Here is a 15,884-nt window from a genome sequence, read left to right as displayed (position 1 = left end):
GCCTCAGTTAGCAAAACTGAGGTTCATCAGATTTCAGTCGGACAATATCACGACTGTGGCTTACATCAATCATCAAGGGGGAACCAGGAGTTCCCTAGCGATGTTGGAAGTCTCGAAGATAATTCGCTGGGCAGAGTCTCGCTCTTGCCACCTGTCAGCGATTTACATCCCAGGCGTAGAGAACTGGGAGGCGGATTTCCTAAGTCGCCAGACTTTTTATCCGGGAGAGTGGGAACTTCACCCGGAGGTATTTGCTCAACTGATTCGTCGTTGGGGCGAACCGGATCTGGATCTCATGGCATCTCGCCAGAACGCAAAGCTTCCTTGTTACGGATCCAGGTCCAGGGACCCGGGAGCGGTGCTGGTAGATGCATTAGCAGCCCCTTGGGTTTTCAACATAGCTTATGTGTTTCCACCATTTCCGTTGCTACCTCGGCTGATTGCCAGGATCAAACAGGAGAGGGCATCGGTAATTCTGATAGCGCCTTCGTGGCCACGCAGGACCTGGTATGCAGACCTAGTGGACATGTCGTCCTGTCCACCATGGTCTCTTCCTCTGAGGCAGGACCTTCTAATTCAGGGTCCTTTCAACCATCCAAACCTAATTTCTCTGAGCCTGACTGCCTGGAAATTGAACGCTTGATTCTATCAAAGCGTGGGTTTTCGGATTCGGTTATTGATACATTAGTACAGGCTCGGAAACCTGTGACCAGAAAAATTTACCATAAGATATGGCGTAAATATTTATATTGGTGCGAATCCAAGAGTTACTCATGGAGTAAGGTTAGGATTCCTAGGATATTAGCTTTTCTACAAGAGGGTTTAGAAAAGGGGTTTATCCGCTAGTTCGCTAAAGGGACAGATTTCAGCTCTGTCTATTCTTTTACACAAACGTCTGGCAGAGAATCCAGACGTCCAGGCCTTTTGTCAGGCTTTGGCTAGAATTAAGCCTGTGTTTAAAGCTGTTGCTCCTCCGTGGAGCTTAAACTTGGTTCTTAAAGTTCTTCAGGGTGTTCCGTTTGAACCCCTTCATTCCATTGATATTAAGCTTTTATCTTGGAAAGTTTTGTTTTTGATGGCTATTTCCTCGGCTCGAAGAGTCTCTGAGTTATCTGCCTTACATTGTGATTCTCCTTATCTGATCTTTCATTCAGACAAGGTAGTACTGCGTACTAAACCTGGGTTTTTGCCTAAGGTTGTTTCTAACAGGAATATCAATCAAGAGATTGTTGTTCCATCATTATGTCCTAATCCTTCTTCAAAGAAGGAACGTCTTTTGCATAATCTAGACGTGATCCGTGCTCTGAAGTTCTACTTACAGGCAACTAAAGATTTTAGACAAACTTCTTCTCTGTTTGTCGTTTACTCTGGACAGAGGAGAGGTCAAAAGGCTTTGGCTACCTCTCTCTCTTTTTGGCTTCGTAGCATAATACGTTTAGCCTATGAGACTGCTGGACAGCAGCCTCCTGAAAGAATTACAGCTCATTCCACTAGAGCTGTGGCTTCCACCTGGGCCTTTAAGAATGAGGCCTCTGTTGAACAGATTTGCAAGGCTGCAACTTGGTCTTCACTTCATACTTTTTCCAAATTTTCCAAATTTGACACTTTCGCTTCTTCGGAGGCTGGTTTTGGGAGAAAGGTTCTACAGGCAGTGGTTCCTTCTGTTTAATGTTCCTGCCTTGTCCCTCCCATCATCCGTGTACTTAGCTTTGGTATTGGTATCCCATAAGTAATGGATGACCCGTGGACTGAACACACTTAACAAGAGAAAACATAATTTATGCTTACCTGATAAATTTATTTCTCTTGTAGTGTGTTCAGTCCACGGCCCGCCCTGTCTTTTTAAGGCAGGTTCTAAATTTTAAAATTATAACTCCAGTCACCACTGCACCTTATAGTTACTCCTTTCTCGTCTTGTTTCGGTCGAATGACTGGATATGACATGTGAGGGGAGGAGCTATATAGCAGCTCTGCTTGGATGATCCTCTTGCAACTTCCTGTTGGGAAGGAGAATATATCCCATAAGTAATGGATGACCCGTGGACTGAACACACTACAAGAGAAATAAATTTGTCAGGTAAGCATAAATTATGTTTTTTATGACCAGTATGACATTACTGGGATGTGTTTTGGGGTGTATATGTGTTCCACTTAGCTTGGTGTATAAACCCCTTCTCCATGCGGTGGTTTGGGCCTACTCCGGCATCGGCCTTAGGGGGCGGGGCTTATTTTTGCACACTCAGATGCGCATTTCCTTCTGACTAGGATGCAGCAAGCAGTAACTCCGGTTGCTCCTGGACAGTGTATCTCTGGTCTAGAGGGTTGGCAACTCATTTCGAAGTACCCTGGGGGTAGTTAGGCGCCACAGCTCTGCAGGGGGTATTTTTTTTATGTGAACTGACGTTTTTGCTTTCTAAGTTACTTTAGTGCCTTATTCTCCCCTTACTACTGGGGTGCAGTAATTTTTGGATAAACCGAGTTTTAGTAAAATTTTGAGTAAATTTAACGTTATTTAGGCAGGTTTGGAAAAATTGTTCACTTTTTATTTTCTTAAAGGCGCAGTACACGTTTTTCAAAAAGTTTATTTAAGCAATAAATAAAGTGTTTAAACGACTTCTGTGGGTATTACTAGTCTGTTCAACATGTCTGAAATTGAGGAATCTCATTGTTCTATGTGTTTAGAAGCTATTGTGGAACCCCCTTTAACATTGTGTACCTCTTGTACTGAAAGAGCCTTACATTGTAAAGACCATATTTTAGGTCAAGAAAGTGTGTTTAAGGATGATTCTCAGTCTGAAGAGAATCAGGATATGCCATCCAATTCTCCCCAAGTGTCACAACCTTTAACGCCCACACAAGCGACGCCTAGTACCTCTAGTGCGTCTAATTCTTTTACTCTGCAGGAGATGGCTGCAGTTATGTCAACTACCCTTACAGAGGTATTATCTAAATTACCAGTGTTACAGGGTAAACGCTGTAGGCCAGGTATTAATGAAAATACTGAATCCTCTGATGCTTTATTAGCTATTTCTGATGTACCCTCACAGTGTTCTGAGTTGGGGGTCAGGGAATTGCTGTCTGAGGGAGAAATTTCAGACTCAGGGAATGTACTACCTCAGACAGATTCGGACACTATGTCCTTTAAATTTAGGGTAGAACACCTCCGCCTGTTACTTCGGGAGCTTTTAGCGACTCTGGATGATTGTGACCCTATTGTAATACCTCCAGAGAAGTTGTGTAAGATGGATAAATATCTAGAAGTACCCACTTACACTGATGTTTTTCCGGTTCCTAAAAGAATTTTGGAAATAATAAAAAAGGAATGGGATAGACCAGGTATACCGTTTTCTCCCCCTCCTAATTTTAAGAAAATGTTTCCCATATCAGACTCCATTCGGGACTCGTGGCAAACGGTCCCTAAGGTAGAGGGAGCGATATCTACCCTGGCTAAGCGGACAACTATACCCATTGAGGATAGTTGTGCTTTCAAAGACCCTATGGATAAAAAATTAGAGGGTCTACTAAAGAAATTATTAATCAGGGTTTTCTTTTACAACCTACAGCTTGCATAGTTCCAGTACTGCAGCAGCTTTTTGGTTTGATTCTCTAGAAGAGTCTCTAAAGGTTGTGAGACCCCATTAGATGACATTTTGTATAGAATTAAGGCTCTCAAGCTAGCTAATTCTTTTATTACTGATGCCGCTTTTCAAATTGCTAAATTAGCGGCGAAAAATGCAGGATTTGCTATCCTAGCACGTAGAGCGTTGTGGCTCAAATCTTGGTCTGCTGATGTCTCATCAAAAACTAAGCTTTTAGCTATTCCTTTTAAAGGTAAGACCCTTTTTGGGCCTGAATTGAAGGAAATCCTTTGACATTACAGGAGGTAAAGGCCATGCCCTACCTCAGGATAAGTCTCTGTTAAGATGAGGGGTAAACAAAATAATTTTCGTTCCTTTTGGAACTTTAAAGGAGGACCCTCCGCTTCCTCTTCTTCCACAAAGCAGGAAGGGAATTTTACCCAATCTAAGTCAGTCTGGAGACCCAACCAGAACTGGAATAAGGGTAAACAATCCAAAATGTCCGCTGCTGCTACTAAGACAGCATGAAGGGGCGGCCCCCGATCCGGGACCAGATCTAGTAGGGGGCAGACTCTCTTTCTTTGCCCAGGCTTGGGCAAGAGATGTACAGGACCCCACTGGGCACTAGAAATAGTGACCCACGGTTATCGATTGGAATTCAAGGATTTTCTCCCAAGAGGGAGATTTCATCTTTCAAGATTATCTGCAAACCAGATAAAAAGAGAGGCGTTCTTACACTGTGTAAAATACCTTTTTACCATGGGAGTAATTTGTCCAGTTCCAAAATTGGAACAGGGACAGGGGTTCTACTCATTGACGATATTCTGATCCAGGCGTCAACATATCATCTGACAAAATCTCACACGGACACAGTGTTGTCTTTTCTGAGAACTCACGGTTGGAAGGTGAACATAGAGAAAAGTTCTCTTGTTCCACAGACAAGGGTTCCTTTCTTGGGAACTCTGATAGACTCGGTAGCCATGAAGATATTTCTGACGGAGGTCAGAAAATCAAAGATTCTAAATACTTGCCGAGCACTCCAGTCCATTCCTCGGCCATCAGTGGCTCAGTGTATGGAGGTAATTGGATTAATGGTAGCGGCAATGGACATCATTCCGTTTGCTCGCTTTCATCTCAGACCGCTGCAGCTGTGCATGCTCGGACAGTGGAATGGGGATTATGCAGATTTATCTCCTCAGATAAATCTAGATCAAGAAACCAGAGACTCTCTTCTTTGGTGGTTGTCGCTGGATCATCTGTCCCAGGGGACTTGTTTCCGCAGACCCTCATGGGTGAAAGTGACAACGGACGTCAGCCTTCTGGGCTGGGGTGCAGTCTGGAATTCCCTGAAGGCTCAGGGTGCTTGGACTCAGGTGGAGTCTCTACTTCCAATCAATATTCTGGAACTGAGATCAATATTCAATGCGCTTCAGGCGTGGCCTCAGTTGGCTTCGGCAAAATTCATCAGATTCCAGTCGGACAACATCACTACTGTGGCCTATATCAATCATCAGGGGGGAACAAGGAGTTCCTTAGCGATGAGAGAGGTATCCAAGATAATCCATTGGGCGGAGGCCCACTCTTGTCATCTGTCAGCATTCTACATCCCAGGAGTAGAGAACTGGGAAGCGGATTTTCTAAGTCGACAAACTTTTCATCCGGGGGAGTGGGAACTCCACCCGGAGGTATTTGCCTCATTGATTCTTCGATGGGGCAAACCGGAATTGGATCTGATGGCATCTCGACAGAATGCCAAGCTTCCAAGATACGGATCCAGGTCGAGGTATCCTCAGGCCGAACTGATAGATGCCTTGGCAGTGCCTTGGTCGTTCAGCCTAGCTTATGTGTTTCCACCGTTTCCTCTCCTTCCACGCATGATTGCTTGAATCAAACAGGAGAGAGCTTCAGTGATCCTGATAGCGCCTGCGTGGCCACGCAGGACTTGGTATGCGGATCTAGTGGACATGTTCTCTCTACCACCGGGGAAACTTTCTTTGAGAGAGGACCTTCTCATTCAAGGTCCTTTCCAACATCCAAATCTAATTTCTCTGCAGCTGACTGCGTGGAGATTGAACACTTGATTTTATCGAAGCGAGGATTTTCTGGTTCAGTTATCAGTACTTTGATACAGGCTAGAAAGCCTGTCACTAGAAAAATTTATCATAAGATATGGCGTAAATATCTTTATTGGTTTGAATCCAAGGTCTACTCATGGAGTAAGGTTAGGATTCCTAGGATTCTGTCTTTTCTCCAAGAAGGATTGGAGAAAGGTTTATCAGCTAGTTCCTTAAAGGGACAAATTTCTGCGTTGTCAATTTTCATTCACAAGCGTTTGGCAGATGTGCCAGATGTTCAGTCTTTTTGTCAGGCTCTAACCAGAATTAAGCCTGTATTTAGACCAATTACTCCTCCCTGGAGTTTGAATTTAGTTCTTCGAGTTCTTCAAGGGGTTCCGTTTGAACCTTTGCATTCCATAGATATTAAGTTATTATCTTAGAAAGTTCTGTTTTTGGTTGCTATTTCTTCTGCTCGAAGAGTTTCTGAGCTTTCAGCGTTACAGTGCGATTCGCCTTATCTCATACTTCATTCTGATAAGGTGGTTTTCATACTAAACCTGGGTTTCTCCCTAAGGTAGTTTCTAATAAGAATATTAATCAGGAAATTGTTGTTCCTTCATTGTGTCCTAATCCTTCTAAGAAGGAGCGTCTGTTACTTAACCTGGACGTGGTCCGCGCCTTAAAGTTTTATTTACAGGCAACTAAGGATTTCCGTCAATCATCTTCATTATTAATTGTTTATTCTGCAAAGCGTAGGGGTCAGAAAGCTACGACTTCCTCTCTTTCTTTTTGGCTAAGAAGTATCATCCGCCTGGCATATGAGACTGCTGGACAGCAGCCTCCTGAAAGAATTACGGCTCATTCTACTAGGGCTGTGGCTTCCACATGGGCCTTTAAAAATGATGCATCTGTTGAACAGATTTGTAAGGCTGCGACTTGGTCGTCCCTTCACACTTTTTCCAAATGTTACAAATTTGATACTTTTGCTTCTTCTGGGGCTGTTTTTGGGAGAAAAGTTCTTCAAGCAGTGGTGCCTTCTGTTTAGGTCTCTGTCTTGTCCCTCCCTTTCATCCGTGTCCTGTTGCTTTGGTATTGTATCCCACAAGTAAGGATGAAATCCGTGGACTCGTATCTTGTAGAAGAAAAGGAAATTTATGCTTACCTGATAAATTTATTTCTTCTACGATACGACGAGTCCACGGCCCTCCCCGTCAATTTAAGACAGATTATTTTTTATTTACAACTTTAGTCACCTCTGCACCTTTTAGTTTTTTCCTTTCTCTTCCTATAACTTTTGGTCGAATGACTGGAGGGGAATGGAGGAGCTATATATAGAGCTCTGCTGTGGTGCTCTTTGCCACTTCCTGTTAGCAGGAGGATAATATTCCCACAAGTAAGGATGAAATCCGTGGACTCGTATCGTAGAAGAAATCAATTTATCAGGTAAGCATAAATTTCCTTTTTAAGAAAATGTTTCCCATATCAGACACCATTCGGGACTCTTGGCAGTCGGTCCCTAAGGTGGAGAGAGCTATATCTACCCTGGCTAAGCGTACAACTATACCTATCGAGGACAGTTGTGCTTTCAAAGACCCTATGGAAAAGAAGTTAGAGGGTCTTCTAAAGTAATTATTTATTCATCAGGGTTTTCTTTTACAACCTACAGCCTGCATTGTTCCAGTAACTACTGCAGCAGCTTTTTGGTTTGATGCTCTAGAAGAGTCTCTGAAGGTTGAGACCCCATTAGAGGACATTTTGGATAGAACACTCTCAAGCTAGCCAATTCCTTTATTACAGATGCCGCTTTTCAAATTGCTAAATTAGCAATGAAAAATGCAGGCTTTGCCATTTTAGCGCGTAGAGAGTTATGGCTCAAATCGTGGTCAGCTGATAAAAATCTAAGCTTTTAGCTATTCCTTTCAAGGGTAAGACCCTATTCGGGCCTGAATTGAAGGAAATCATTTCTGACTTTACTGGAGGTAAAGGCCACGCCCTACCTCAGGACAGGTCTGTTAAGATGAGGGGTAAACAAAATATTTTTCGTTCCTTTTGAAATTTTAAAGGAGTGCCCTCTGCTTCCTCTTCCTCCACAAAGCAGGAAGGGAATTTTGCTCAATCCAAGTCCGTCTGGAGACCCAACCAGGCTTGGAATAAAGGTAAACAATCCAAGAAGCCCGCTGCTGCTGCTAAGACAGCATGAAGGGGCGGCCCCCGATCCGGGACCGGATCTAGTAGGGGTCAGACTTTCTTTCTTTGCTCAGGCTTGGGCAAGAGATGTTCAGGACCCCTGGGCATTGGAAATCGTGATCCACTGGTATCAACTAGAATTCAAGGATTTTCTCCCAAGAGGGAGATTTCATCTTTCATGATTGTCTGTAGACCAGATAAAAAGAGAGGCGTTCTTACGCTGTGTTAAAGACCTCTATACCATGGGAGTAATTTGTCCCTTTCCAAAATTGGGACAGGGGTTTTACTCAATTCTTTTCGTGGTTCCCAAAAAAGAGGGAACGTTCAGACCAATGTTAGATCTCAAGTGTCTAAACAAATTTCCCTTCGTTCAAGATGGAGACTATACGAACAATCTTATCAATGATCCATCAATATATGACTACCGTGGACTTGAAGGATGCATACCTTCATATCCCTATGCACAAGGATCATCATCAGTTCCTAAGGTTTGCCTTTCTGGACAAACATTATCAGTTCGTGGCTCTTCCCTTCGGGTTGGCCACAGCACCCAGAATCTTCACAAAGGTTCTAGGGTCCCTTCTAGTGGTTCTCAGACCGCGGGGCATAGCAGCTTTATCTGGACGCTATTTTGATTCAGGCATCAACTTATCTAACAAAATCTCACGGTTGGAAGGTGAACATAGAAAAGAGTTCACTAGTTCCACGGACAAGGGTTCCCTTCTTGGGAACTCTGATAGACTCGGTAGACATGAAAATATTTCTGACGGAGGTCAAAAAATCAAAGATTCTAAATCCTTGCCGAGCACTTCAGTCCATTCCTCGGCCATCAGTGGCTCAGTGTATGGAGGTCATTGAATTAATGGTAGCAGCAATGGACATCATTCCGTTTGCTCGCTTTCATCTCAGACCACTGCAGCTGTGCATGCTCGGACAGTGGAATGGGGACTATGCGAATTCTTTGGTGGTTGTCGCCGGATCATCTGTCCCAGGGGACGTGTTTCTGCAGACAATCATGGGTGATAGTGACAACGGACGTCAGCCTTCTGGGCTGGGGTGCAGTCTGCAATTCCCTGAAGGCTCAGGGTGTTTGGACTCAGGTGGAGTCTCTACTTCCAATCAATATTCTGGAACTGAGAGCAATATTCAATGCGCTTCAGGCGTGGCCTCAGTTGGCTTCGGCCAAATTCATAAGATTCCAGTTTGACAATATCACGACTGTGGCGTATATCAATCATCAGGGGGAACAAGTAGTTCTTTATAGAAGTATCAAGATAATCCGATGGGCGGAGGCCCACTCTTGCTATCTATCAGCAATCTACATGCCAGGAGTAGAGAACTGGGAAGCGGATTTTCTAAGTCGCCTGACTTTTCATTCGGGGGAGGGGGAACTCCACCCGTAGGTGTTTGCCTCATTGATTCGACAATGGGGCAGACCGGAATTAAATCTGATGGCATCTCGCCAGAATGCCAAGTTTCCACGTTACGGATCCAGGTCGAGGGATCCTCAGGACAAACTGATAGATGCCCTGGCAGTGCCTTGGTCGTTCAGCCTAGCTTATGTGTTTCCACCGTTCCCTCTCCTGCCACGCGTGATTGCTCGGATCAAACAGGAGAGAGCTTCAGTAATACTGATAGCGCCTGCGTGGCCAGGCAGGACTTGGTATGCGGATCTAGTGGACATGTCCTCTCTGCCACCGTGGAAACTTCCTTTGAGACAGGACCTTCTAATTCAAGGACCTTTCCAACATCCAAATCTAAATTCTCTGCAGCTGACTGCTTGGAGATTGAACGCTTGATTTTATCTAAGCGGGGATTCTCTGATTCGGTCATCGATACTTTGATACAGGCTCGTAAGCCTGTCACTAGAAAGATATATCATAAGATATGGCGTACATATCTTTATTGGTGTGAATCCAAGGGTTACTCATGGAGTAAAGTCAGGATTCCCAGGATTCTGTCTTTTCTCCAAGAAGGTTTGGAGAAAGGGTTATCAGCAAGTTCCTTAAAGGGACAGATTTCTGTTTTGTCAATTTTGCTTCACAAACATTTGGCAGATGTGCCAGATGTTCAGTCTTTTTGTCAGGCTCTAACCAGAATTAAGCCTGTATTTAGACCAATTACTCCTCCCTGGAGTTTGAATTTAGTTCTTCGAGTTCTTCAAGGGGTTCCGTTTGAACCCATGCATTCCATAGATATTAAATTGCTATCTTGGAAAGTTTTGTTTTTGGTTGCTATTTCTTCTGCTCGTAGAGTTTCTGAGCTTTCAGCGTTACAATGTGATTCGCCTTATCTTATATTTCATTCTGATAAGGTGGTTTTGCGTACCAAACCTGTTTTTTTTCCTAAGGTTGTTTCTAATAAGAATATTTATCAGGAAATTGTTGTTCCTTCCTTGTGTCCTAATCCTTCTTCTAAGAAGGAGCGTCTGTTACATAATCTGGACGTGGTCCGTGCCTTGAAGTTTTACTTACAGGCGACTAAGGATTTCCGTCAATCATCTTCATTATTCATTGTTTATTCTGTAAAGCGTAGGGGTCAGAAAGCTACGCTTCCTCTCTTTCTTTTTGGCTGAGGAGTATCATCTGCCTGGCATATGAGACTGCTGGACAGCAGCCTCCTGAAAGAATTGCGGCTCATTCTACTAGGGCTGTGGCTTCCACATGGGCCTTTAAAAACGATGCTTCTGTTGAACAGATCTGTAAGGCTGCGACTTGGTCGTCTCTTCACACTTTTTCCAAATTTTCCAAATTTGATACTTTTGCTTCTTCTAAGGCTGTTTTTGGGAGAAAAGTTATTCAAGCAGTGGTGCCTTCCGTTTAGGTTCCTGTCTTGTCCCTCTCTTTCATTAGTGTCCTATAGCTTTGGTATTGGTATCCCACAAGTAAGGATGAAATCCGTGGACTCGTTATATCTTTGTAAAATAAAAATAAATTTATGCTTACCTGATAAATTAATTTATTTTCCGATATGACGAGTCCACGGCCCACCCTGTCATTTTTTAAGACGGGTATATATTTTATTTTAGTTAAACTTCAGTCACCTCTGCACCTTTGGCTTTTCCTTTCTCTTCCTTAACTTCGGTCGAATGACTGGAGAGGGAGGGGAAGGGAGGAGCTATATATACAGCTCTGCTGTGGTGCTCTTTGCCACTTCCTGTTAGCAGGAGGTTAATATCCCACAAGTAAGGATGAAATCCGTAGACTAGTCATATCGTAAAAGAAATTAATTTATCAGGTAAGCATAATTTATTTATTTTTAATCTTTTGATTAGCGCCCTCTATTGGAAGAGATTGTATTGATTTCTTCTGTGCAATTAAACACTACAGAAAACAAATGTTTGATATAAAAAAAAAAAAAAAAAAAAAAAAAACCTTTGTTGTATGTATGGGGGGGGGGGGATCAGGGAGGTTGGGGGCTAAGGGGGAATCCATCACTGCAGACTGTATGTAAAAAAATAAAATAAAAAAAAAATGCTTTTTATTTCAGTACTGGCAGACTTTCTGCAAGTACTTAAGATGGCGGTGACAATTGTTATGTGGGTGAGGGAAGAGCTGTTTGAGGGGGGTCAGGGAGGGATCAGGGGGTGGGAGGCTGATCTCTACACTAAAGCTAAAAATTAACTCTAAAAGCTACCTAATTAACCCCTTAACTGCTGGGCATATTACAAGTCTGGTGCGCAGCAGCATTTAGCGGCCTTCTTATTACCAAAAAGCAACGCCAAAGCCATATATGTCTGCTATTTCTGAACAAAGGGGATCCTAGAGAAGCATTTACAACCATTTGTGCCATAATTGCACAAGCTGTTTGCAAATAATTTCAGCGAGAAACCTAAAATTGTGAAAAATTTAACCGTTTTTTTTTTTTTTATTATTTGATTGCATTTGGCGGTGAAATGGTGTCATGAAATATTCCAAAATGGGCCTAGATCAATACTTTGGGTTGTCTACTACACTACACTAAAGCTAAAATTAACCCTACACGCTTCCTAATTAGCCCCTTCACTGCTGGGCATAATGCACGTGTGGTGCGCAGTGGCATTTAGCGGCCTTCTAATTACCAAAAAGCAAGACCAAAGCCATATAAGTCTCCTATTTTTGAACAAAGGGGGTCCCAGAGAAGCATTTACAACCATTTATGCCATAATTGCACAAGTTGTTTGTAAATTATTTCAGTGAGAAACCTAAAGTTTGTGAAAAAATTTGTGAAAAAGTGAATTTGGCGGTGAAATGGTGGCATGAAATATACCAAAATGGGCCTAGATCAATACTTTGGGATGTCTTCTAAAAAATATATATGTCAAGGGATTTTCAGGGATTCCTGAAAGATATCAGTGTCTAAATGTAACTAGCGCTAATTTTGAAAAAAAAGTGGTTTGGAAATAGGAAAGTAGAATAGAAAGAGGGCGCCACAATAGCGTGATATCGTCTGGAATGCAGTTACAGGTAAAAGTAGGTATTATGCTTACCAGATGGTGTGGCACTGTACTGTGACCAGTGCAAGAGAGCAGGCTAGCACTTAACAGTGGCTAGTACACTGTAGGAGCCAGGCTCCAAAGGCACTTGTTCTAGCTGCAACTTGGTATTTATCTCCTGTTGTCTGGACTTCAGGTGCTGCAAAGGAGTAATCTTATGTGTGTTGTTCAGTGGGTATATATGAACCACAACACAGACAACTTCAAATAAAAATTATTTGAAGTTGTCTGTGTTGTGGTTCATATATACCCACTGAACAACACACATAAGATTACTCCTTTGCAGCACCTGAAGTCCAGACAACAGGAGATAAATACCAAGTTTCAACTAGAACAAGTGCTTTTGGAGCCTAGCTCCTACAGTGTACTAGCCACTGTTAAGTGCTAGCCTGCTCTCTTGCACTGGTCACAGTACAGTGCCACACCATCTGGTAAGCATAATACCTACTTTTACCTGTACCTGCATTCCAGACGATATCACACTATTGTGGCGCCCTCTTTCTATTCTTCTTCAACAGTTGTTCCACACTCTCTGGGATCAAGAGGAGCAGCCTGATTCATCATCTCTTTCAAGAGGACATCTCTATTCCCTATTTACCACCAGTATATGGACAGTAAACAGGACTAATACGGTAGACCTAATCTACTATATCAAAAGTATAATATTTGGTTTTAAATTGTATATTTTTTTTTTTTCTTTCCAAACACCAGAGCTCTTTTATATCCCTTTATTGGGATATTTTCACTTGGAAATAGGAAAGTGTTACTTGTATTTATTGCCCTATAACTTGCAAAGAACATGTAAACATTGGGTATTTCTAAACTCAGGACAAAATTTAGAAACTATTTAACATGGGTGTTTTTTTTGGTGGTTGTAGATGTGTAACAGATTTTGGGGGTCAAAGTTAAAGTGTGTTTTTTTCCATTTTTTCCTCTTTTTTTTTTTTAATAGTAAATTATAAGATATGATGAAAATAATGGTATCTTTAGAAAGTCCATTTAATGGCGATAAAAACAGTATATAATATGTGTGGGTACAGTAAATGAATGAGTAAGAGGAAAATTACAGCTAAACACAAACATCGCAGAAATTTAAAAATAGCCCTGATCCCAGACAGTCAGAAAATGGAAAAGTGCTCTGATTCACTAAGGGGTTAAGACAATGAATATCTGGCCTGTTAAGGGTCCTGAGGACGGGTCTGGTCAAAATTAAACTTTCATGATTTATATACAGCATTTTAAGCAATGTTCTAATTTACCCATATTATCAATTTTTCTTGGTATCTTTATTTGAATGTAAGCTTAGGAGCTGGCCCATTTTTGGTTAAGCACCTGGGTAGTGCTTGCTGATTGGCGGCTACATTTAGACACCAATCAGAAAATGTTACCCAGGTGCTGAACCAAAAATGGGCCGGCTCCTATGCTTACATTCCTGCTTTTTCAAATAAAGAAACTAAGAGAACAAATAAAAAAATGATAATAGGAGTAAATTACAAAGTTGATTGAAATTGCCTGCTCTATCTGAATCATTAAAGTTTAATTTTGACTAGACTATCCCTTTAAACGTTTTATTGAAAATACATTTTGGCTTTAATGTCCAATTTATTCTTTGTTTTGTCACTTTTATAGTTATATATTTGTTCCAGTCATTTATTTTGATCAACTACCCTGGATACATGTATTTTCCTTTTGTCCATCTAAAATTAAAGGAACATAAAACCCACCTTTTTTCTTTTACGATTCAGGTAGAGCAACTTTCCATTTTACTTATATAATCAAATTTGCTTCATTCTCTTGGTATTGTTTTTTTGAAGGAGCAGCAATGCATTACTGGGAGCTAGCTGAACACATCAGCAAGCCAATGAAAAGAGGCATTTATGTGTGCAGCCATCAATCAGCATCTAACTCCCAGCTCCTGAGCCTATCTAGGTATGTTTTTCAACAAAGTATACAAAGAGAACTAAACAAATTAGATAATAGAAGTAAATTGGAAAGTTGTTTAAACTTGTATTCTTTATCTTAATCGTGAAGGAACAATTTTGGGTTTCATATCCCTTTAAGTGTTGTAGGGAGTAGAGACTTTATCTTTATTTTTTGTGAAATCTAGATTTCCAAGTTGTCAGTAGCTAAGTAAACCTGTATAATTGTAATCTGTCATGTCATGTACAGTGTGTTCATATGGATTAACAAGAAAAAATGTCGTTTTGCACCTTAGGAAGTTCTTACACTATCCAGTACTTCAGATAGTGATGCTGGTAGTAACAAAAAGCCTCCTGCACAAGCCACGGCGAATGACAGTGATGAAATCCAAACTATCTCATCGGGATCTGAAATAGAAGAAGATAAAAAACGTAAACCTGCCAGTGTAGGTGGGTATAATCAAAGCTAAACGCACAGCTTCTCCCAAGGACTGCTGGTATAATAGACGTATACGTATGAAGGTACTTGCAGAAGATATGCATGGATTGTAATGGTAACAATTGCTTCTAATTCTGAAGCTATCTTTCACTTGTGCCAGGAACTCCTGTGATTTGTATCCCAATATTATTTCACAAATTGTCTTCCATTTGGACGGAATTGTATGTATTGACAGCCTGCTATGTCCTTGTAACTTAATTGTATTGATATTTCTTAATTAAACAAGCAATCATATTTTATATATAAATATTATTCTGAAACAAAACTAACTGCACCACTATTTGAGAGGTGCCACGTTTTTTGAATAACAACAATGTGCTTGTGAAATAGGATAACCATTAAATATTACAGGATTATTTTTGGAATTTGGTGAGGCTATGTAAGTTTACTGTGATTTTAAAATTATTTATTGGAGTCATTATCATATTTTTAACTTTTCCACACTTCCTGTTGTAACAGCAAAATAAGTGAATTCCTAATTTATGGAAAAAGGAATTACACAACTTTAAGGGGGTAGAAACCTCTAAAGTCAAAGTACTTAAGAGAACCCCCCATTACCTATTATAAATAGCATCCTCTTTGCTTTAGCATTTCTTTTTCTTTAAATTATAGAGAATATAATACAATATATCCCAGATTTGTTACTCATTTCTGAAAAGGTAATTGATAGTAAAATCTTTGGTCACAATCATGCATCCTAGATTGTGTTTTAACAGATGTTTTTTCAGGAAAGCACAGAATATTCCAAATTTGTTGCATATATACAAGATAAAGAATACGGTTAGCCTTTTTGGTTTACCTTCCATAGTCCCCGTTCTTGGACTTTTGGGAAATGGTTAAATAATATTACAACTCACTGGGGAATATTTTTATTGTGCCACCTAGAAGGCATTTAAAATCTCTCCTGCCATATGTAGGAAGGCTGTCCAGAGCACACAGGCCACGTCTTACTCTCACCACTACTGAGCAGACGACAAACACCAGTAGTTTATACTAGAATAGCAGTTTCACACTTAATGGACGTTTATAATGTAAAATATTCTCCTTTTCTTCATAAACGGAAAGAGTCCACAGCTGCATTTATTACTTTTGGGAAATACAGGAGGAGGCAAAGACACCCCAGCCAAAGGCTTAAATACTCCTCCCACTTTCCTCATCCCCCCCAATCAT

The 15,884-nt window shown here is 41.3% G+C and overlaps 1 protein-coding gene across 1 annotated transcript in view; it reads left to right on the top strand.

Annotated features, from left to right (window-relative positions):
• SETDB1 (SET domain bifurcated histone lysine methyltransferase 1) overlaps window positions 1–15,884 on the top strand; it is a 475,933-nt gene that overhangs the window by 234,273 nt on the left and 225,776 nt on the right. Inside the window, exon 19 of the mRNA XM_053705493.1 lies at window positions 14,512–14,665. Coding sequence (XP_053561468.1) covers window positions 14,512–14,665 — 154 coding nt within the window. The remainder of the gene's footprint in view (window positions 1–14,511; window positions 14,666–15,884) is intronic.

This window comes from Bombina bombina, chromosome 1 (assembly GCF_027579735.1).
Source record: "Bombina bombina isolate aBomBom1 chromosome 1, aBomBom1.pri, whole genome shotgun sequence".
Classification (NCBI taxonomy): domain Eukaryota; kingdom Metazoa; phylum Chordata; class Amphibia; order Anura; family Bombinatoridae; genus Bombina; species Bombina bombina.
This window is presented reverse-complemented; position numbering and strand designations above follow the sequence as displayed.